Source organism: Gadus macrocephalus, chromosome 2 (genome assembly GCF_031168955.1).
Source record: "Gadus macrocephalus chromosome 2, ASM3116895v1".
Taxonomy (NCBI): domain Eukaryota; kingdom Metazoa; phylum Chordata; class Actinopteri; order Gadiformes; family Gadidae; genus Gadus; species Gadus macrocephalus.
In genome coordinates, this window is record NC_082383.1 from 5211391 (window position 1) to 5236533 (window position 25143).

The following is a 25143-nucleotide window of genomic DNA, read 5'->3' on the forward strand; positions in this document are numbered from 1 at the left end:
CAGGGACGAGGTACTAACTGTTACGTGTGAGACAACAATCTAGTAATGATTGTCTGGAGATCCGGGGTTGATATACTGGGTGCTGATGGAGGATTGCCAGCAGGTGTGTAGAGCAGGATGAATGGATGATGAGACTGGGCCCCACTAGGTGGCAGAGTTAGACAGCGTGACAGAGGGAGCCTCGTCCAGCCTTTTACGTGTGCTATACAGGCGCGCAGCTTGTGAACAGGCAAAGCAGGCAACTGCTTGGGGCCCGCAAGGGCCGACAAACTTCACTCCAAACATATGACTCATAGTAACTGCAGTCACTGCGTCTCACTCGCAGTACAATTTCAACCACAACAAGTTGGAAACCCCCCTTAAGGGGGTTTGTTTGTATTATTATTATTATTATTATTATTATTATTTATTTCTACCGGATTATTTGGGACCAAAAGTTATAAAGATTGGTAGGCTGCCATTACCATTAGGAAGGTACAATATTCATGAAACTTGTTAAACATTAACCATTTGTCATGTTGAATAACTTTCAGGAAGTTTGTATCAAACAAGTAGCCCTTCGTATTACTCTGTACCCTTTAAGCAACTCCCCTGGTCTAGGCCGACAACTGTGTCTCATTGAAAAGTAATACTAGTTGTATTATTATGTACACTATCTATTATTATCTACACTAGTAGTTAGTTTCGTCGTCTGAGACGTCTCGCCCTTCGTGACACTCCTCTGGGATCGAGCTCTTACAACAACAACCGCACTGCCTCTTTCCTCACACGCAGTCGATGCTCCCTGCATTTAGCGTACATCCATCGGTACCCGTGAAGCTGTCCAGAGTAGGCCTACTGCAGTTGGTCGCTAATAAAATCCACCAGGACCGACAGGTCAGAGTACGCCTTGCGGCGAGTGTTCCCTATCTCACAGTATCCTCTTCAGATGTCTCTCACTTATGTGGAAGGCGTGCCTACTGGCAAGTATTGATTTGATGTCCGAATATTTGAGGCCAAGCTCAAAATAAACATTGATAAATCCCCCAAACTCCATCGTTGTGGTTGTTAGTTTTTTCCTCTGACCCGAATGACGCGACCACTCGTTTGACCGCGATCTAGCATCTAGGATCGATTGCTCTTTCTTGGGTACCCGGATGTTAACACTGAATTTCGTACACTGAATTTTGATGGTGACTTTGGCGGACTGAATTTTTGGACGCTGAAAATATTTGAGTTGAATATTTTAACGTTGAATTTTTTAACGTTGAATTTTTTAACATTGAAAAATGAAGGTGAATATGATATATTGAAAATGTAAAGAGTTAAATTCAGAGGCAAAAAATTCAGATAGGTTATTTCAATGCATAAATATTCAGTGCTTATAATTCAATGTGTTTTTATTTTCAAAACCCGATGGCACAGATTTACTTCCATACACACACATTCTAGGCTAATACATACAGAGGGCGGCCCCGCTTCTCACCTGATGTGATAACATAGGAACAACTACGTGATGATAGTGTAAATACAAGGGTGTCCTATTCACTAAACCCCTATGGCGTACCAAGCACAAAATAATAACCAGCCACGACGCATGAACCAAACAGGCAAACGGGGACTAATACAATGGGGGGCAAAGAAGAAGAGGGGCAACAGAGGAAAACACAAGGACAACAACCACACACGTCACACCCCTTCACATAAGAGCAATGGCTTGCGATACTGCGCACCAACATCACACACGAGGAAGGGCATCCGCACACACATTATTGGAGCCCTTCCGGACAACGGCACCTGCCAATATCCTTTAAACAAATCAAATTTGTAACAACCAACTCCTCACCCTACCGACCAATTCCTCACCCTACCGAACAACTCCTCACCTTACCGACCAACACACTGCCTTGTTTCAAAACGGTGGTCACGGAAGGAACATCACCGAACAGACAAGGGAACGCATGTATCTGGGCTGCCATGTCACCCTACGTTCCTCATCCAGATAGGTCAGATGGGCATTAAGAGACAACAGCATCTGAGAGTTCAACAACCGATGGGTCTGTTGAGGAGCACTCCGCAACTCCAATCCATCCTCGTCACCCTCAGTAACCTGGTATGAGCCTGGAACCAATACAGCTAATATGGCAGACTTGACAGTGGGACCTGTAGACCCTTCTAAGGAGTCCTCGTGAGGAGTAACCTTTGCATGGTATAACTTTAGCATGTTGACGTGGCAAACTCTAGACTTGCGCCTCCGATCTGGGGTCTGGATAACATAAAATGTGTCACTCAACTTCTGTTCCACTCAATAAGGACAGGAGAAACTTGACGTCTATTGGACTTGTTGACGGCGCAGTTTGAGGAAATGTTTGCTGGAATTGAGAAGTAAAACACCACACCCCTGGAACCGCCCCTCATCACATCAAGAACAGCACCAAGCACTCTGGCAGAGTACTCAACAACATCCTCACCGAAACAAACCTGGTCATCATCGACAACAAAATCCCCCCCCCCACCACAGCTCCTCCTCCACTGACATCCTGGCCCTCATGCTCTGTACCCCAGACCTCGGCAGCAAAACAGGCACTTTTTCTGTAAGCCAATTTTGGATACTTTTCCCTTTTTAGCAGATAAATGTAGCGACTGGCTCGACTAAAGTCTTGAACCGTTTGTCAAAGTAAGGCAGATCATTTTCTTCAATCAAGTGGTAAATGCTATAGGGATGATACTTATATCTTTTTTGGAATGTCACGCAACCCTGCGCTACCAACGCATTGGGCAGCCCTTCCCTAGCTGATGGGGATGACCGGTTTCCATCTCGTTGTCGTTGAAATTGTCCTGCGAGGGAGATGCAGTCACTGCAGTTACTATGAGTCATTGCTGTGGAGTAAAGTTTGGCGGCCCTTGGGGGCCACAAGCAGTTGCCTGCTTTGCCTGTTCACAAGCTGCACGTCTGCAAAGCAGAAGGCTGGACGAGGCTCCCTCTGTCACACCGTCTAACTGCCACCTAGTGGGGCCCAGTCTCATCATCCATTCATCCTGCTCTACACACCTGCTGGCAATCCTCCATCAGCACCCAGTATATCAACCCCGGTTCACCAGACAATCATCACTAGAGCGTTGTCTCACACGTAACAGTTATTACCTCGTCCCTGGCCCTAACAAGTGCCAAGTCTGCTGAGTCCTTGTGTTCCGGCACTCATCCTAACGATCTCCTCTCTGTCTCTAGTGTCGCAGAACCCTCGCCTGTCTGACTACCCTCCTGCCATAAAGCCCCCAAACCCCGTCTTTACTTATCTGTTGGTCCTCAGTAAAGGACCTTTAATTGACTCTCTGTGTCAGTCTCACTCTGTGTTGAGCTGCGAGCATTTGGGTCCACTCGCTCCCTTCCCCATAACACCCTCTGTGTATATGCTGCAGCAGGAAGACCTGGTGCTGTTGACAGGGGCAGGTCCCGCCACAGAGACCATGTGCAACGGTAACGAGGCGGCAGGGCAATGTGTAATAAAATTATCTGTTAGTCGATCATACTGCTAGTCATAGAGGTTGGTTATCTCGGACACCAAACGTCTCTGGCCGGTGAATTTGTATGATAAACAATAGAAGGATGTGTATAATCTAACAGTTTAATCCCATGGCATAATTTCTTTGTGTATGATGTTTTAATCCCAAATCTCCAACCTGGGATTCATTACATTAAAGTTTATAAAATGGGCAGCATGATCAGGAGGTGGAGCGGGTTGGCTGGTAACCGGAAGGTTGTAACATTTTAACTAGCTTGTAGTTTAAAATGACCTGCTGACCGCTGCAATGCTGGCCGGACTGTATCTTACTATCTATGACCCTCCCAAAACCTCTCCCACACGTGCCAACCTCTCCCACACCGGCCTATTTTATAAAAATATTGATTTGGCGGCATCCTCAGGAGGTGGAGCCGGCTGTCTGGCAAGCAGGAGGTTGCTAGTTCGATCCCCTAGCTCCTCCTAGCTGAGGGTTGAGGTGGTCCTGAGCAAGACCCCTCTCCCTTACTGCTCCCGATGAGCTGGCTGTTGCCTTGCATGGTTGAACCCGCCGTCGGTGAGTGAATGTGTGCATAGATTGGTGAATTTTAGGCAATACTCTAACGCGCTTTGAGTGGCTACTGGTTAGAAAAGCGCTACATTAATGCAGTCCATTTACCATTTTATTTTAGCCCAATCTAAATCATCATTAAAAAACTTCTCGGTTAGACTAGACTACTTGAAGAGGTAAAACATTATACCATTATGTTCCTGTTATAATAAATTATAGAACAATGAATTTGTATGTGTATTAACAGCTACAAGATAAAATAAACATTCTACAACAAAAAGGATCTCTATTATATTGTTTCTTCAATGTGGAATAAATGTAGGCTTATAAGGGAAAAACGTGAAAATGTCTCATTATATTTACATTTTAAAGTCCAACTTTATGCAGTCATTTTGTGACCTTGCATGAACGTATTTACATCATATGTGAACATGTGGCAGAGTGCTTAGTCATACAGCATTTGAAAGAAAAAAAGGTTTTATCCTTATTACTGTAAGTGAGATAGACAGGTAGGGTATATAGAAAGGTAACAGAAATAGAGGGGAAGACCTGCAGCCAAGGACCTGGGGATGGAATCAAACTCTTGTCGCTGTAGTAAGGACTGGACCTTAATGGTACACGCTCTACGCTGTGAACCACAGGGGGCACCAAGAAATACCCTTTTAATCAATACCAGTCATATTGATCATATTCCATTCAGTCCCACAGTCTGCTTTAGTCCACCTCCTCGATGGTGGGCCCCTGGGGGCCAGCTCTGGCGGATTGGATTCAATGTTTAGGGACAGATCATATGTGCTGATGACAGCGCATATGGTGGGAGAACAACGGTGTACCCTTTTGATTATTGTTTAAGCACAAAGATAATTGTTCTATTACTCTAAAGCAACATCCATGCTATTGATATATTACGTGTCAGATACTTTTGTCATTGATCTTGACCAAGGCACCTCAGAATTGGAGTGGGTCCCCAGGCTGGCCTGGCTACCACTGCTTCTACATAGTAAGGGTAAATACTAGAGCTGTCAGTTAAACGCGTTATTAACGGCGTTAACGCAAACCAATTTTAACGGCGTTAAAAAAAATATCGCGCGATTAACGCAAATATTTTATTTACAAAAAAAAAAAAAAACTTTTTTTTTTTTTTTTTCTTTGGCTCAAAACAAAGAAGCAGTAGCCTGACTGCTATGTTCAAATGACATTTGTTCAAAGCAGTCGTTTAATTGCACTATAGGCTCTTTTTTTGTATCGTCCTGTTTTGATCAGTATATTCCAATGTTGTTATCAATAAAAAATCATTTGCACAAGACAAGCCGATGCACTTCACCATGTTGATAAGAGAATTAAAATGAGAAGAATTATGGGACAAAAAAATCAAGGGATATTTAGCATAGAAAAATAATTTGCGATTAATTGTGAGTTAACTATGACATTAATGCGATTAATCACGATTAAATATTTTAATCGCTTGACAGCTCTAGTAAATACAGGACAAATTTTCCCACTGGGTGCAAGTGAAATTTCATAATCATGCTACCTATAAATCTATTGGAAATTAATTTATTAAATGTTGAAACAAAACCTCACAAAACATTACAAATGAAAATGAAGCCTCTCAAGTCAAGTCAATTTTAATTCAAGTGCAAAAACTAATGGATTCAACAAATGTACCATTTACAAAATCTGAAAGACAAAAGACAAAAAAGGGGAAGCAATTGATTAATTAATTAATTTACATTTTCCGGGCTCTTCCATTCAGATCAGAATAGCTTCAATAATCAAAACTCAAAAATAACAGTTCTCCACTCTGGCATTCGCCATTAACGATTGGCTTGTCCAAGAGCTAGGTGTCGTCACAAGCTCACCTCAGACGCTTCTCCATGTTAACGCAGTGTGTACTTCGTCTTTAAACGTGTGTATACTGCGTCTTTAATGTCCGAGCCTTCCAGAGACGGTTCTAGGTAGGGGCCAGCAGGGGCAAGTGCCCCCGTAAAACTGAGCATGTACCCCCAGTAGCCCCTCCTCCAAACGTTTTATTTTTACCTTAGTCCGGACGGGGGGTCGATTTCTTGCGATGGTGTGGCACTCTGTACAAGGTGGAACTTGAGATTTATAATATATCACACTGACTTTAAGGCTGTTGGTGATGTATGATACTGAGTGGTTTGATGTCAGTGAAGCAGTGTGAATTTTGTCAGCTATTTTAGATTTAGTCTTAGTCTTAGTCTTTTGACGAAAATGCTTAGTATATTTAGTCACATTTTAGTCATTGTTTTCCTTTCCACAATTTACCGATAGCTGGTAAATTGTGAAAAATGCATTAAACTGTAATCAGAAAACACGGTTATATGCTATAAACCCTATAGTATCTTGGGTATAAAGGCTGGGACGAATTTCAAAGTCCACCTTATGTTGAAGTATAGACCGTGGCGATTCCCATTGAAACGAATGGCGCGGTGATTTTCTTCAAAACGAGAGCCGGTAAATTGTGAAAAATTAATTAAACTGTAATCAGACAACGCGGTTATATGCTATAGACCCTAGTATCTGTGGAATAAAAGCTGGGAAGAATTTCGAATCATGTACAATGCATAACGTTAGCTCATAGCTGAGTGGACCATACCTCCCGTTGCCAAGTCGTAGCTAAGGTCCGTCCTATTTACTGGAGGAGTGAACAGTTGCATAAGAACCTTACGGGAGTGTACTGATTGGAAAATATCGTGCATTTTGAATGTCCAAATAGCACACCACTAACATTTTCGTCCTGTCTCGTCTCGTCAATGAAAACAAAATGACATTTCATCATCGTTTTTATTATCACAGATCTGTTTTTAGCTCGTCAACGTCTCGTCTTAGTCACGGAAAAAAGGTTGTTGACGAACATTTTTCGTCATATTTTTCGTTAACGAAATTAACACTGCAGTGAAGGAAAGCAAAAGTTTTGTAATATTGACAATTGCTTTAAACGATGAAACATTTCAAATGTATAATATTGACAATTGCTGTAACTTAAGGAAACACTTAATACTATGCTACTGAAATAAATGCTGTAACGGGAAAAAGCCAATTATTGTATATTGTGTTTTTGAATGCCGTTACTTAACACCAGAGATGGGACAAAGTCACTGTTTGGCAAGTCCCAAGTCTTAGCAGTCAAGTCCGAGTTGAGTCCAAAGTCAAGACAGGGAAAGGCAAGTCGAGTCCAAGTCCAAGTCACAAACTTTTTCAAGTCCTGAACAAGTCACCATGTATTTTTACTTAATAATGTCATTATTAGGCTGTTGATCATAATTTCAATTAATCAATCTAATGTAGTGTCATTTCTTATCAATACAGTTATAATCTGTTCATTGTTTCTGTCTTCAAATGTGCTATATGCACATGCGCCGAAATCCTATGTCGTCTCAGAAGAGATGTGAGAGTGGATGGTGGGTTTGAATTGTATTAGTAGGCTACGGAAGGCACCACTGTGACCCTAAAGTTGGTAAAGCTGTGCCTTGTGTTGCATATGAGCTATGTATCTGGATGTCTGAAAGGACTGCTTGAGTGGATTTCAGTTACAGTATGCCACAATTTTCCTTAAGGAAATGTTCATTACCACCCGCCTGTGTCTTCAGTAGTAGTAGTACTACTAGTAGCTGATGTAGTAGTAGTAGTAGCTGAAGTAGTAGTAGTAGCTGAAGTAGTAGTAGTAGTAGCTTAAGTAGTAGTAGGCTAGTAGTAGATGAGGTAGTAGTATAGTAGTAGCTGAAGTAGTAGTAGTAATAGCTGAAGTAGTAGTAGTAGCTGAAGTAGTAGTAGTACTACTAGTAGCTGATGTAGTAGTAGTAGTAGCTGAAGTAGTAGTAGTAGCTGAAGTAGTAGTAGTAGTAGCTTAAGTAGTAGTAGTACTACTAGTAGCTGATGTAGTAGTAGTAGTAGCTGAAGTAGTAGTAGTAGCTGAAGTAGTAGTAGTAGTAGCTTAAGTAGTAGTAGGCTAGTAGTAGATGAGGTAGTAGTATAGTAGTAGCTGAAGTAGTAGTAGTAGTAGCTTAAGTAGTAGTAGGCTAGTAGTAGATGAGGTAGTAGTATAGTAGTAGCTGAAGTAGTAGTAGTAGTAGCTGAAGTAGTAGTAGTAGTAGCTTAAGTAGTAGTAGGCTAGTAGTAGATGAGGTAGTAGTATAGTAGTAGCTGAAGTAGTAGTAGTAATAGCTGAAGTAGTAGCTGAATTTGTAGTACTAATGGTAGTAGGGGTGGACTGGCCATCTGGCCCACCGGGCATCGTCCCGGTGGGCCGTTGACCCAATGTGGGCCGGTCCGGTCCGCTATGTTTTTTTTTTTTTTCTCTCTCTCTAAATTCCCTCCAATTGGGCCGGCCAATGGGCAACAGAGGGCTAGCAGTGTGTGGCCAGCATCGACACACATTATTGGTCTATGTTTGTCATTGTCAATCAATCATGGGCTGACAGGCTCAGAGAGCCCTGACAGTGCTGTCAATCACAACAGAAACCAGGGTGGGCGGGACCTCATGGCGCGGGCCGGAGTCGTGGGAGCCGGTACGGAGCTGAAAATGGATAAGCGTAAGAAACGCCCGGGTGGCGCTGAAAAACTGCGACTCTCTGGAGGTGGAAGCAGCTAAATGTTCAAAATGTACAGACCTATTTGGTGCCAGGGTCAACACCCCTGCTGGTGCTGCTGCACCGGGAGACGAGCGAGTGGAGGCATATATGCTAAGTAACGTTAGCCTGGGGCTAGCTAGGCTACATTTTGAGACATGTCCAAAACAAAACGTTTTTACATTGAATGTGATGTGACCTAATTAACTGCATACTTGTGACAACATATTAGCCCAGAGTTGAAGGGCTGTGACTGTTGGTAGTTGTGGTTGATTTTGTTTAAATATGCCGAATTGTGATATTATGGGTTATTATTGTTCTTATGATTTAGCTAAGCTATAACCGCTTCTAACGTCAGCAGTCTCTTGCTGCCACAGCATCAGTAAACATTGAAATGGACTAATGAGCTGTAAATGGAGATGCAGAATCATGCTGCATTGTAAATACAGATGAGATACTTTGAATTTTAGCACAAAATACAAGTAAAAATAAATTATTTGTTTAATTTGCAATATTTGCCATTGAATTTATTGTAATCTTTCAATTCATTCATTGTTTAATGAATGGTTTCATGTGGTGAGAGGAATGCAATATGTGTATGTTTAAAGGTTTATTTGAAGAAACATACTATATGTGTGATAAAATGACAATTGGTAATTCATAAATGTCTCTTTATATTCTCTGCTACCATCATCTCCTGTCAAACCTGTTTTCCTGACCTAATAGAAGTTATTCTACGATGACTTTGCGAGTTTACTATGCAACTTGTTTCATCTCAGATTGAAACAAAGGTTTATTTCCTGGTTGAAGATTTTCATATTGATGATTTTAATTTCAAACATCTGCATTTCTTTTATGTTCAATTAACAGTTATGCAGGTAGGCCTTAGGGCTCTTTTGAGACTTAAGTCATCCTTCATGACAGATAAATTGTGTCATATACTTGTCACTCAGTACACAGATACTGAGTACAAGTTCTGTTTGCTGTTTCTTGCAGGTCATGAATTTGGTGAGGAGTGTAGCTGGCAGGCTGCAGACGAGGAAGTAGGGCAAAATATATATTGCCCTAAATATAACCATAAATAGAGAATTGATATTCTTTGTTTTTATCTATAGCTGTGTGAAAAAGTCGAATGTCTAATATGAGAATGCATAGCTGTTCAGACCTGTAATTCATGTCTTAGACTTTTTCTCGCAGCTACAGATAAAAAAATTCAATTCTCTATTTATGGTTTCACAATGACTGAGTCACAGTTGAAACAAATGAGTTTCAGATCTAATGCTGCTACTGTCTGTAATATGTTTCCATTTAGATTATTTGCCAGGATATTTTGTTATAATTGTCAGAGTCTGATTTTAACTAATGCTGGGCTTACACCGAAAGATTTTCACATTCACAGACTAAAAGCTGCAAGAGAGAATTTAGCGTTGGATCAAGTGTGATATTTAACAAGGGTTTTGTAGATATGGGGGTTGGAGATGCAGCGACCACAGGATGTCTGTTAACTTCCTGTTCAGGTTTCACACCTTTCAGCACAAGAGACACAAACTTGAAAAACAAAAACCAAAAAACAACAACTGCTATTTGCAGAGCTGTACTATTATTCGGATGCATGCACTTATAAATATTTTATAAGCAAATAAGCAACCCCTCGGTAAATCAAGGGAGAAAAGTTTCCAAATAGTGCAGATGGCTTTGCATAGGCAAAACATACTGAGCAGAACAGAGAGTTGTCTTTCTTACAGCATGTGCGCCACTTTCTGTTCATACCATCATTGGTTTCATGATACACATACCCTTTCTGGGGGGTTGTTGAGGCTGGAAGAATATACAAATCAATGCAATAGAGTGGCGAAGTCACGCCCCTTCCGGTAGAGCTCATGGGACCTACTAGATCGAAAAATATGAATGGGTGTCAATGGAGAGAAAATAATTATTTTCTGGCCCCGGTCTTTACATCGTAGAAGTTCTTCTACGATGAGAGAGAGAGAGAGAGAGAGAGAGAGAGAGAGAGAGAGAGAGAGAGAGAGAGAGAGAAAGAGAAAGAGAGAGAGAGAGAGAGAGAGAGAGAGAGAGAGAGAGAGAGAGAGAGAGAGAGAGAGAGAGAGAGAGATATTAGTCTTGACTTTGCGAGTTTACTATGCAACTTGTTTCGTCTCAGATTGAAACAAAGGTTTATTTCCTGGTTGAAGATTTTCATATTGATGATTTTAATTTCAAACATCTGCATTTCTTTTAAGTTCAATTAACAGTTATGCAGGTAGGCCTTAGGGCTCTTTTGAGACTTAAGTCATCCTTCATGACAGATAAATTGTGTCATATACTTGTCACTCAGTACACAGATACTGAGTACAAGTTCTGTTTGCTGTTTCTTGCAGGTCATGAATTTTGTGAGGAGTGTAGCTGGCAGGCTGCGGACGAGGAAGTAGGGCAAAAATATATATTGCCCTAAATATAACCATAAATAGAGAATTGATATTCTTTTTTTTTATCTATAGCTGTGTGAAAAAGTCTAATGTCTAATATGAGAATGCATAGCTGTTCAGACCTGTAATTCATGTCTTAGACTTTTTCTCGCAGCTACAGATAAAAAAATTCAATTCTCTATTTATGGTTTCACAATGACTGAGTCACAGTTGAAACAAATGAGTTTCAGATCTAATGCTGCTACTGTCTGTAATATGTTTCTATTTAGATTATTTGCCAGAATATTTTGTTATAATTGTCAGAGTCTGATTTTAACTAATGCTGGGCTTACACCGAAAGATTTTCACATTCACAGACTAAAAGCTGCAAGAGAGAATTTAGCGTTGGATCAAGTGTGATATTTAACAAGGGTTTTGTAGATATGGGGGTTGGAGATGCAGCGACCACAGGATGTCTGTTAACTTCCTGTTCAGGTTTCACACCTTTCAGCACAAGAGACACAAACTTGAAAAACAAAAACCAAAAAACAACAACTGCTATTTGCAGAGCTGTACTATTATTCGGATGCATGCACTTATAAATATTTTATAAGCAAATAAGCAACCCCTCTGTAAATCAAGGGAGAAAAGTTTCCAAATAGTGCAGATGGCTTTGCATAGGCAAAACACATACTGAGCAGAACAGAGAGTTGTCTTTCTTACAGCATGTGCGCCACTTTCTGTTCATACCATCATTGGTTTCATGATACACATACCCTTTCTGGGGGGTTGTTGAGGCTGGAAGAATATACAAATCAATGCAATAGAGTGGCGAAGTCACGCCCCTTCCGGTAGAGCTCATGGGACCTACTAGATCGAAAAATATGAATGGGTGTCAATGGAGAGAAAATAATTATTTTCTGGCCCCGGTCTTTACATCGTAGAAGTTCTTCTACGATGAGAGAGAGAGAGAGAGAGAGAGAGAGAGAGAGAGAGAGAGAGAGAGAGAGAGAGAGAAGAGAGAGAGAGAGAGAGAGAGAGAGAGAGAGAGAGAGAGAGAGAGAGAGAGAGAGATATTAGTCTTGACTTTGCGAGTTTACTATGCAACTTGTTTCGTCTCAGATTGAAACAAAGGTTTATTTCCTGGTTGAAGATTTTCATATTGATGATTTTAATTTCAAACATCTGCATTTCTTTTAAGTTCAATTAACAGTTATGCAGGTAGGCCTTAGGGCTCTTTTGAGACTTAAGTCATCCTTCATGACAGATAAATTGTGTCATATACTTGTCACTCAGTACACAGATACTGAGTACAAGTTCTGTTTGCTGTTTCTTGCAGGTCATGAATTTTGTGAGGAGTGTAGCTGGCAGGCTGCGGACGAGGAAGTAGGGCAAAAATATATATTGCCCTAAATATAACCATAAATAGAGAATTGATATTCTTTTTTTTTATCTATAGCTGTGTGAAAAAGTCTAATGTCTAATATGAGAATGCATAGCTGTTCAGACCTGTAATTCATGTCTTAGACTTTTTCTCGCAGCTACAGATAAAAAAATTCAATTCTCTATTTATGGTTTCACAATGACTGAGTCACAGTTGAAACAAATGAGTTTCAGATCTAATGCTGCTACTGTCTGTAATATGTTTCTATTTAGATTATTTGCCAGAATATTTTGTTATAATTGTCAGAGTCTGATTTTAACTAATGCTGGGCTTACACCGAAAGATTTTCACATTCACAGACTAAAAGCTGCAAGAGAGAATTTAGCGTTGGATCAAGTGTGATATTTAACAAGGGTTTTGTAGATATGGGGGTTGGAGATGCAGCGACCACAGGATGTCTGTTAACTTCCTGTTCAGGTTTCACACCTTTCAGCACAAGAGACACAAACTTGAAAAACAAAAAACAAAAAACAACAACTGCTATTTGCAGAGCTGTACTATTATTCGGATGCATGCACTTATAAATATTTTATAAGCAAATAAGCAACCCCTCTGTAAATCAAGGGAGAAAAGTTTCCAAATAGTGCAGATGGCTTTGCATAGGCAAAACATACTGAGCAGAACAGAGAGTTGTCTTTCTTACAGCATGTGCGCCACTTTCTGTTCATACCATCATTGGTTTCATGATACACATACCCTTTCTGGGGGGTTGTTGAGGCTGGAAGAATATACAAATCAATGCAATAGAGTGGCGAAGTCACGCCCCTTCCGGTAGAGCTCATGGGACCTATGAGATCGAAAAATATGAATGGGTGTCAATGGAGAGAAAATAATTATTTCTGGCCCCGGTCTTTACATCGTAGTAGTTCTTCTACGATGAGAGAGAGAGAGAGAGAGAGAGAGAGAGAGAGAGAGAGAGAGAGAGAGAGAGAGAGAGAGAGAGAGAGAGAGAGAGAGAGAGAGAGAGAGAGAGAGAGAGAGAGAGAGAGAGAGAGAGAGAGAGAGAGAGAGATTTTCTTCTTGACTTTGCGAGTTTACTATGCAACTTGTTTCGTCTCAGATTGAAACAAAGGTTTATTTCCTGGTTGAAGATTTTCATATTGATGATTTTAATTTCAAACATCTGCATTTCTTTTAAGTTCAATTAACAGTTATGCAGGTAGGCCTTAGGGCTCTTTTGAGACTTAAGTCATCCTTCATGACAGATAAATTGTGTCATATACTTGTCACTCAGTAGTAGTACACAGATACTGAGTACAAGTTCTGTTTGCTGTTTCTTGCAGGTCATGAATTTGGTGAGGAGTGTAGCTGGCAGGCTGCGGACGAGGAAGTAGGGCAAAATATATATTGCCCTAAATATAACCATAAATAGAGAATTGATATTCTTTGTTTTTATCTATAGCTGTGTGAAAAAGTCTAAAGTCTGATATGAGAATGCATAGCTGTTCAGACCTGTAATTCATGTCTTAGACTTTTTCTCGCAGCTACAGATAAAAAAATTAAATTCTCTATTTATGGTTTCACAATGACTGAGTCACAGTTGAAACAAATGAGTTTCAGATCTAATGCTGCTACTGTCTGTAATATGTTTCTATTTAGATTATTTGCCAGGATATTTTGTTATAATAGTCAGAGTCTGATTTTAACTAATGCTGGGCTTACACCGAAAGATTTTCACATTCACAGACTAAAAGCTGCAAGAGAGAATTTAGCGTTGGATCAAGTGTGATATTTAACAAGGGTTTTGTAGATATGGGGGTTGGAGATGCAGCGACCACAGGATGTCTGTTAACTTCCTGTTCAGGTTTCACACCTTTCAGCACAAGAGACACAAACTTGAAAAACAAAAAACAAAAAACAACAACTGCTATTTGCAGAGCTGTACCATTATTCGGATGCATGCACTTATAAATATTTTATAAGCAAATAAGCAACCCCTCGGTAAATCAAGGGTGAAAAGTTTCCAAATAGTGCAGATGGCTTATAGGCAAAACATACTGAGCAGAACAGAGAGTTGTCTTTCTTACAGCATGTGCACCACTTTCTGTTCATACCATCATTGGTTTCATGATACACATACCCTTTCTGGGGGGTTGTTGAGGCTGGAAGAATATACAAATCAATGCAATAGAGTGGCGAAGTCACGCCCCTTCCGGTAGAGCTCATGGGACCTATGAGATCGAAAAATATGAATGGGTGTCAATGGAGAGAAAATAATTATTTCTGGCCCCGGTCTTTACATCGTAGTAGTTCTTCTACGATGAGAGAGAGAGAGAGAGAGAGAGAGAGAGAGAGAGAGAGAGAGAGAGAGAGAGAGATATTCGTCTTGACTTTGCGAGTTTACTATGCAACTTGTTTCGTCTCAGATTGAAACAAAGGTTTATTTCCTGGTTGAAGATTTTCATATTGATGATTTTAATTTCAAACATCTGCATTTCTTTTAAGTTCAATTAACAGTTATGCAGGTAGGCCTTAGGGCTCTTTTGAGACTTAAGTCATCCTTCATGACAGATAAATTGTGTCATATACTTGTCACTCAGTACACAGATACTGAGTACAAGTTCTGTTTGCTGTTTCTTGCAGGTCATGAATTTGGTGAGGAGTGTAGCTGGCAGGCTGCGGACGAGGATGTAGGGCAAAATATATATTGCCCTAAATATAACCATAAATAGAGAATTGATATTCTTTGTTTTTATCTATAGCTGTGTGAAAAAGTCTAATGTCTAATATGAGAATGCATAGCTGTTCAGACCTGTAATTCATGTCTTAGACTTTTTCTCGCAGCTACAGATAAAAAAATTCAATTCTCTATTTATGGTTTCACAATGACTGAGTCACAGTTGAAACAAATGAGTTTCAGATCTAATGCTGCTACTGTCTGTAATATGTTTCTATTTAGATTATTTGCCAGAATATTTTGTTATAATTGTCAGAGTCTGATTTTAACTAATGCTGGGCTTACACCGAAAGATTTTCACATTCACAGACTAAAAGCTGCAAGAGAGAATTTAGCGTTGGATCAAGTGTGATATTTAACAAGGGTTTTGTAGATATGGGGGTTGGAGATGCAGCGACCACAGGATGTCTGTTAACTTCCTGTTCAGGTTTCACACCTTTCAGCACAAGAGACACAAACTTGAAAAACAAAAACCAAAAAACAACAACTGCTATTTGCAGAGCTGTACTATTATTCGGATGCATGTACTTGATTAAATTGTTTTAATAAAGTACATACAGGGTTCTTCCCGTTCGTCTCGTCCCACCCCTAGTGCTGATAATGTAGTGGGCTGGTCTGGGCAGAAAATGCCAGGGCTGAATTTTTGTCCCAGTCCACCCGTAGTAGTAATGGTAGTTATGGTATTCTATTTAAGAGAATAGCGTAGCCGATGCGTGATTAAAAGCCCAATAGGGTGGGAAAAAACGCCCAATCTGGCAACACTGTCTGAACGTCCTCATAATGTAGCCCAATATGGCGGGGAAAACCGCCCAATCAGGCAACACTGCTGAACGTCCTCACGCTCCAGCGTCAACGTAAACGAAGCCGATATGAAACTTAAACTGTTATTGTGAAGAACGCATAAATTATACCAAATTTCCGTTTGGATATTATTGAAGATAGAAGTGTAGGTTTGTCTTCGCTCGCTGTTTTCTTTTTCATCCTCATGGAAGTGAATGCGTCTTGGTCTTGGGCAGGGATGGACTGGGACAAAAATCTGGCCCAGCACTTTGGGATGGAGAGGTCTTTCATGAGACCGCGAGAATAGCACGTGCAGAATTTTGCCACTGTGTAAATTAAAAGAAACTAGCCTCAACCCTGGATTTTTTTCATTGCAAATACATATCAATGTTGGGATGTGTGTGTGGTTAGAATTGTGTGAGGATCACATGCAAATATTTTATAAGCTAATAAGCAACCCCTCGGTAAATCAAGGGTGAAAAGTTTCCAAATAGTGCAGATGGCTTTGCATAGGCAAAACATACTGAGCAGAACAGAGAGTTGTCTTTCTTACAGCATGTGCGCCACTTTCTGTTCATACCATCATTGGTTTCATGATACACATACCTTTTCTGGGGGGTTGTTGAGGCTGGAAGAATATACAAATCAATGCTATACAAAATCCCCCTACAACTTGCTCAGCTTCCGCTTTGCTTGACCCTGAAGCTGCCTGTGTTGACGGTAGAGCTACATTTGCATGAAAATGACAAGCATAAATTAATTCTAATTTAGCAGGCCAATAGGGAATAGTGGATATTCTCTTAATTTATGTGTTTTTTTAAGGCTAATATTAATGAGTTTAGGAGTTTAAGTCATTATTATATTGCCAAACATTCCCCTTAGTGCACCTGTCATATCTATGCTGCTGTGTCCTGTTCCTTTTCAACGTTTTCGTATCCCTCTGTGACTTCAGAGGGAGGTAAACGGGTAGATTTGACAGAACGCGGAGCAGTCCGATTTGGGAGGGCCGTTCGGCCGCTCGCTTTGCCCCGATACACTGTTTAAAAGTGATACCACCTCTAAATGTAGGTTATCGTTTCGCTCTGTTTGCGAATATCTAGCAGGCCAGCCGAAGTCACTTTCATATTTTTTTATTTTCTTAAAAAAAAGAAAAGAAAAAAAAAAGGACAAATGACGGCCGGTCGGCTCGTATGGAAGCATTTATGTAGCAAAATTAAAATGGCAACGCAATTTGCAACTTGCAATTCAATAAGTAATTACGTTATGCAATTGACAATGCATTATGCAATTTCATTATGTAATCTGTAAATACGTTATTCAAAGTGTATTTTAATATGCAAAGTGACAATGCAATCCTCAATTAAATTTGCAAAAGTTATAACAATAAAAATACAATAACATTTTGTCAAATTCTTTGAGTTCCTTTCTTCAAATTGAAAAGCTATAGCGTCCCCGTGATTGCAATCCACTTCGCCACGCTCCGTGTGTTGCAATATTCAAATGACATTTCAATCCGCAAAACGAACGCTTTGCAAAAGATTTGGCAAAACGGAATCCAAAAAGTCAATATGCAAAGTGGCAAACGTATCAGCCAGCGTCTGGGCGGGAAATTCGTCACTTTCTATTCTCTCCAAGGGTATTGTCACGGTAAAATTGTACCGGGGGCGAAAATTGTACCGGCCTACGTCATCAGTTGTTGACAAATTCCAAACCTGCCTGGCAACAGACAACGCGATCGTCGTCTGTTGGTTCTTGAACATTCGCGCGTCGAATGACGTGGGAAGGTCATTGCACTCCTTCATAGAGTGGCGAAGTCACGCCTCTTCCGGTAGAGCTCATGGGACCTATGAGATCGAAAAATATGAATGGGTGTCAATGGAGAGAAAATAATTATTTTCTGGTCCCAGTCTTTATATGACCTGGATTACACATATGTTGTTTGTGGATTTGAATGATAATTTTTCATGCAAAGAAAACAAAAAAATTTCGTGAAGAAGATTGATCATTTTAGGTTTTATGTGAGGCCGCTTTGTGAACTATGCTCTTCGCTGCTCTCGACGCATATGATATACGTCACAACACACGCACTTGGAACTCGGCACAGAGATGGCGATCTCTTTGCCCCACTTCACCGCTGTTTCCAAGGGGAGGATAAAAGCATCGAAAGAGGTGAAAACCATCATAAATCGGGGCACGTGCAGAGTTTCAGTTATGCCGATGGGAAGATTGACGGTCTTCTCCACGCCAGTCGCAGGGAGCGTGACGTCACATACGAGCCGTGTAGTCTTTCTCGTTGTGTTTTCTCTACAGCCTTTATCTGAACAATTGCACAATAAACGGTTGAACTCTTTGCATGAAAAATTATCATTTAAATCCACAAACAACATATGTGTAATCCAGGGCATATAAAGACCGGGACCAGAAAATAATTATTTTCTCTCCATTGACACCCATTCATATTTTTCGATCTCATAGGTCCCATGAGCTCTACCGGAAGGGGCGTGACTTCGCCACTCTATTGAGCGTGACAAGACAGGTTTTTGAAACCTGCTTTAAACACTCAGTTTACTTGCTAAATTCGATTAAACAATTCAATACAATACAAATATAAAGTAAAAACAAGTGTTATCTAGCGATCCGTTATTATCTGTATTATGTTATTTGGTGTTCGGCAACATGAGCGCGAATGGTTTTTGAAACCTGCCCGGCAACGGACAACCCAATCAAATCAGTTGTCAAGTTGTCAACAACTGATGACGTAGGCCGGTACAATTTTCGCCCCCGGTACAATTTTAACGTGACAGTATCTCCGCGGTAATAATAATAATAATAATAATAATACATTTAATTTAAAGGGCGCCTTTCAAGACACCCAAGGTCACCTTACAGAGCATAAAGTTATCATAAATCGTTTAAAAACAAGACATTGTGGAAAAATAATAATAATAAATAAATAAAACAAAAACAAGACAAAACAAACAAACAATCAAGACAGTGATCAGTTAGACGTTGTGTGCGAGTTTGAACAGGTGAGTTTTGAGTTGTGACTTGAAGGTTGTAATGGTGTCTGACTGTTTTATGTGTGGGGGGAGGGAGTTCCAGAGCCTGGGTGCTGAACAGCTGAATGACCGGGCACCCATTCGTAATGAGTCGTGATGTGGGGATACATAGTAGTCCAGCAGAGGTTGAGCGGAGGGAGCGGGAGGGAGTGTATTCTTGGAGGAGGTCCCAGAGGTAATGGGGGCTAGGTTGTGGAGAGCTTTGTAGGTGAGGAGTGGGTGGAGACGGTGGGTCTCCCGACCCTATGTTTCGCACCCAGTGCCTGTAGCACTTGGGAAATCTTTGTGTTTACCACACTGGCGTCAAAACGTACCAGTGAGGATAAGTCGTCTATCTTATCTCCCAGAACACGCACTCTATCTACTGCATCTGTGTCTTCAACACGATTGTTCTCCACATCATCGGCCAAACTTCGGAGCGTATCAATAATCTCCATTGGTGACCATGGACCTGACACATACGAACTAGAAGTGAACGTGAACAAGGAAATTACGAGCAAGTGACGTAGTTCCCGCCCAGACGCTGATTGGCTGATACGTTTGCCACTTTGCATATTGACTTTTTGGATTCCGCTTTGGATTCCGTTTTGGATTCCGTTTTGCCAAATCTTTTGCAAAGCGTTCGTTTTGCGGATTGAAATGTCATTTGAATATCGCAAAACACACGGAGCGTGGCGAAGTGGATTGCAATCACGGGGATGCTATAGCTTTTCAATTTGTATAAAGGAACTCAAAGAATTTGACAAAATTTTATTCTATTTGTATTGTTATAACTTTTGCAAATTTAATTGAGGATTGCATTGTCACTTTGCATGTTATAATACACTTTGAATAACGTATTTACAAATTACATTATAAAATTGCATAATGAATTGTCAAATGTAATTGCAAATTGCATTGCCATTTGAATTTTGCTACATATATGCTTCCATAGGCTCGGCCTGAAACCGTCTGGCCGTTCGGGAAATCTCCCGAACCTCCCGATGGCCTGTCCACCCCTGGTCTTGGGTGTCTAGACTAGCCCTCCAGGCGGGAAATATGTTAGATATCTAAAACAATAAATGTTTTTGACTTTTTTGAAGTTACAGGTCAAAGAGGCCAAGTCAGGGTCAAGTCTCAAGTCAATAGCAGTCAAGTCTAAGTCGAGTCGCAAGTCATGCGTAATTTTGTCGAGTCAAGCCTGAAGTCATCAAAATCATGACTCGAGTCTGACTCGAGTCCAAGTCATGTGACTCGAGTCCACATCTCTGCTTAGTACTAAACTAAATATTTTGCGTCCCGGGTTCAATGTGGCCCTCCAACCAAAAAACTGGCCCCAGTCTGGCCCCCCCATGAAAATTGGTCTAGAACCGCCCCTGGAGTTAACTCCGGAAACGCTCCGCCACACTACCCACGAAAAACCATGACCTTTTTTTTTTTCCTTTTTTTAATTTGTTTGCCTGCTGCAACATTCTGTTCGCCAGAAAGGGATACATTTAGTTTATCTTCAGTGCATATTGGCCAATGTGATCTGTCTTGACACGATTGCGATTCAGCCTACGCATAGCATGAACGCAAACTCACAGCCAGACACAAGAACTCTTTAATGACATAGAAATAAAAGAAAACTGATCTGTTTTATTTTTTACATTGTGTTGTTATGCAAGCTGCATTGATAATTGCATTGTTCATAGAAAGTCATATTTTGGAACAAAGCTTTTTCTCTCATACAATATTAGATAAGGTTCATCTGTTGATGTCTTTAATGATGATCACAATAGTAGGAAGTGATTAGCAAACTCTGAGTAGAAAACTCGTATACTTTGAGCATATACTCACGTATATATTTAAAATCACGCATGGAACTGTAAAAAAGAAAAGAAAATTGCATCAAGATGCATCGATAATCGAATAGTTGACCTCATAATCGGAATCGAATCGTGAGGTGCCAAGAGATTCCCTCCCCTAACCACCACCACCCCCCCTCAACTCAAGTACTGGTTCCACAGCTTCTCCAACTCCATTAGCTGGTGTTGGTACTCCTCTTTCTCCGCTAGCTGGTTGTTCTCCAGCCAGAGGATGGCCTGCTCACACTTCTCCTCCACCTTCTTCCTGTCCTCCTCACTCACTCTGTCCTTCAGGTTGTCCTCCCGCAGGCTGCTCTTCATGTTGAAGGCGTAGGACTCCAGGGCGTTCTTGGCCGCTATATTCTCCCTCTGTTGCTCGTCTTCTACCTTGTATTGGTCTGCTTCCTGAACCATCCTCTCAATGTCTTCCGTGCTCAGGCGGCCCTTGTCGTTGGTGATGGTGATCTTGTTCTGTTTGCCCGTGCTCTGTTCCACAGCAGACACGTTCAGAATGCCGTCTGCGTCGATGTCGAAGGTCACCTCGATCTGAAGCTCCCCTCTCGGAGCGAGCGGGATTCCCGACAGCTCGAACTTGCCCAGCAGGTTGTTGTCCTTGGTCATGGCTCTCTCTCCTTCAAAGACCTGGATCAGGACCCCGGGCCGGTAGTCGGTGATGTTGCTGAAGGTCTGAGTCTGTTTGGTGGGGATGGTGGTGTTCCGTATGATCAGGGGCGTCATGACTCCTCCGGCCGTCTCGATGCCCAGGGAAAGGGGCGCCACGTCCAGGAGCAGCAGGTCCTGGACGTTCGCCGACGTGTCGCCGCTGAGAATGGCGGCCTGCACCGCGGCGCCGTAAGCCACAGCCTCGTCTGGGTTGATGCTCTTGTTGAGCTCCCTGCCGTTGAATAAGTCCTGCAGGAGTTTCTGGATCTTGGGGATTCGCGTGGAGCCTCCCACCACGACAATGTCGTGGACCTGGCCCTTGTCCATCTTGGCGTCCATCAGGGCTTTCTCCACGGGTTCCAGGGTTCCCCTGAAGAGGTCTGAGCACAAATCCTCGAAGCGTGCCCTGGTGATGGAGGTTCGGAAGTCGGTGCCCTCGTGCAGAGAATCGATCTCGATGCTGGCCTGGGTGATGCACGACAGAGATCTCTTGGCTTGCTCACAAACCATGCGCAGCCTCCCCAAAGCCTTCTTGTTCTTGCTGATGTCCTTCTTGAACTTTCTTTTGAACTCCTCCACACAGTGGTTGATCAAGCGGTTGTCAAAGTCCTCTCCACCCAGATGAGTGTCTCCGGCCGTGGACTTCACCTTAAAGATGCCGTCTTTGATGGTCAGGATGGAGACGTCGAAGGTGCCCCCGCCCAGGTCAAAGATCAGGACGTTGCGCTCGCTGCTCTTGCCTTTGTCCAGACCGTAGGCAATGGCGGCCGCCGTGGGCTCGCTGATGATCCTCAGGACGTTGAGGCCGGCGATCACTCCTGCGTCCTTGGTGGCCTGACGCTGGGAGTCGTTGAAGTGAGCTGGAACCGTGATGACGGCGTTCGACACCTTCTGGCCCAGGTAGGCTTCGGCGATCTCCTTCATCTTCACCAGGATCATGGAGGACACCTCCTCAGGGTAGAAGGACTTGTTCTCTCCCTTGTGCTCCACCTGGATTTTGGGCTTCCCCGCGTCGCTCAGCACCGTGAATGGCCAGAGCTCCATGTCCGCCTGCACCACCACATCGTCAAACTTTCGGCCAATCAGGCGCTTGGCGCCGAACACGGTGTTGGTGGGGTTCATGGCCACCTGGTTCTTGGCTGCGTCTCCGATGAGTCTCTCCGTGTCATTGAACGCCACGTAGCTGGGGGTGGTCCGGTTGCCCTGGTCGTTAGTGATGATCTCCACTTTGCCGTGCTGGAACACCCCCACGCAGCTGTAGGTGGTGCCCAGGTCAATACCGATTGCTACACCCTTAGCAGCAGACATCTTGCTGAGGATAGCTGTCAGGGAGTTAACAGTTAAAAGACAAGCGTTCGAAATTATAATTGTTTTAAAAAAACAACAACTTTAAATAAAAAAAGGGATTTTATAATCTATAGAGAGAACCAATTTTATATATTTTTATAGATAAAATATAATTCATATGAAACTAGATTTCGACATATGCAGGGTTGACAACTTTGGGACTTTGGCTGTAGTGAGACTTTGCAAAATATCAGTGGACGCACATTTTTGATAACCGTAACCCTTTTCTTTTTTTTGCAAAACAGTCCTCGCTTAGTATAAACAAATTGAAGGACGCTTCTATAAAAGCCATTGGCTGTTGTTGACGTAGGACATTCAAAATGTGTTCAGATATTTTTCAATCATGCATTTAATCATGCATTGACATGGGAACATAGCTGTATACTGAGTCAGACACCTGCTGCTATAGATATGTGTTTAACCAAGACCTCAGAATCTATTCCCAGTCTGATCCAGAAAGAAGGAATGGAACCGAAGGTAACAGTGTGTCATGTCCTTTAATTCGTTTAGTAATGTAGCTATTGGTTGATAACACCTTGTAATTTTGTTTTGAGGAGGGCTGTCAAACCATGAGAAAACCATTAGGGTCTATATTGCGAGAATAGGTTACTTGGACCCCGATCACAAACATGACTTTATTTAGCCTATTACAGATATTGAAAAAGAAACAACATGGAATTAATGTTAAATCAGAATTAAAATATTATATCCTAATTAAAATATTTGAAATTGTAACATAGCCTATGGATCATGTAGCCCTTATAATGCCTATATTGACTTGTTCTTGCCGTGCTCAGTTCGAAAGGCACTTGTAATATAAATAAAATATAGGCTAAGAAACACCAAACTAACAAGTTCTAGTTGAATTCCAATCAGGTCCACAGTCCACACAGAGAGGTAGAGAGACAGTAGACATGGAAGGAGGGAGGGAGAGAGACTGGACGAGTTTTTGAAAAGGGTATATTTTCGCCATCTTTCTCTCTTGTTCAGATGTTGGGAATTACTTAAAAATGCACATTCGATGTTCTTGCTCCTTTTGATATCCTGGCCGTAATTGTAGGTTAAGTAGGCCTATTGAGCAGTACGCTCTAATAAGTAAATTAAACTAAATAGAGGAGTAACCGAATAATTGCGTTAAATAAACAATAGTAATAAAACAACGTAACGTTGTTATTTAAAAATGACAGCACTAGTTTGAGGCCATTATTTGCGCCCTCAGACCTTAACCAACGCTTTTCTTCTTCCAAAACGCGCGTCTTTCACTCAAAAATGTTCACGCGCAACTAAAAGACGCAAGGGAGCGGCGAATCAACGGAGAAAGGTGTGCAGAATACGTTGTAGGTCAGCCTGCACTGCAGTCGTGGCAGTCGGTCAAGGTAGATAGATCGATCGATCGAACGGTCCTGAAGTGAAAATCGGTCGTCCGACTTGGGCATAGTGGCGAAAGACAAATGGAACCATCCTTCAAGATCGATCGATAGATAGATAAATAGATGGATAAATCTAACGAGCATGTTTCCTGTATTTTATTTGTTCTAGTGAGTGATCAACGGACGGACAAAAAAAAAAAAATGGGCTATTTGGCGTTATATTTCTTGCGTGAGATTGATGCTGAAAGCGTGAGAGCGGGATGCGTGAGAGTTGGCAACCCTGCATATGTTAACTTATATAATAAAACTTTTGCTTATAACAAATGGCATAGCAAAAAGAATACCTCTTATTTTCCAAAAGTATAATAATCGGTAAAGGTAATGTAAATCTGATAGTAAATGTTGAAATAATTATTTACTTACAGTTAGTATGCGATGAACAGTAATCGTTAAGCACACTGAATGCGAGTCTCGCGCTCCTCTCTCAGTAAGCTCTTCTTTCTATTTCAACAGTCACCGCTGCCGGTGATTTTATGACGCCTTCAAAGCAGCTCGGAGGTCGGAAGCTCTTACGTGTCTTTACGTAACCGTTCCCTTCTTCCGAAATAAGAGTGTTCATGAACCGCCCCTCAGAAGTTTTTTAGGCTATGATATAAAACCGGAAAAAAATGATAGTTTGCGCGACTAGAACTACAAGTACTGATGCCTGCAGGGCCCTCTTAGCGCTTCTTGGTTTTTAGAACTGCTTGCGATGGTTGATCAAAATTAATGTACATTCCTAAATGACAGTCTGTGCAGGTATAAGGACAATATTTTATGGATACATTTTGAACAAGTAAATCCTTGCAAACACGCGCGCGCGCGCACACACACACACACACACACACACACACACACACACACACACACACACACACACACACACACACA

The 25143-nt window shown here is 41.6% G+C and overlaps 1 protein-coding gene and 1 long non-coding RNA gene across 2 annotated transcripts; one reads left to right on the plus strand and one right to left on the minus strand.

Moving 5' to 3' along the window:
* The first annotated feature begins 17757 nt into the window (after nt 1-17757).
* LOC132445634 (uncharacterized) lies at nt 17758-18479 on the plus strand. Its single transcript, XR_009522669.1, has 2 exons — nt 17758-18117; nt 18424-18479. It is a non-coding gene; the product is annotated as an uncharacterized LOC132445634 (long non-coding RNA).
* Nucleotides 18480-20598: 2119 nt separating this feature from the next.
* LOC132475935 (heat shock 70 kDa protein 1-like) lies at nt 20599-24860 on the minus strand. Its single transcript, XM_060077347.1, has 2 exons — nt 24637-24860; nt 20599-22818 (listed from the first exon to the last, which is right to left on the minus strand). The coding sequence occupies exon 2, from the start codon at nt 22802-22804 to the stop codon at nt 20972-20974; it is 1833 nt and encodes a 610-aa protein (XP_059933330.1). The 5' UTR covers nt 22805-22818; nt 24637-24860; the 3' UTR covers nt 20599-20971.
* Nucleotides 24861-25143: the final 283 nt, after the last annotated feature.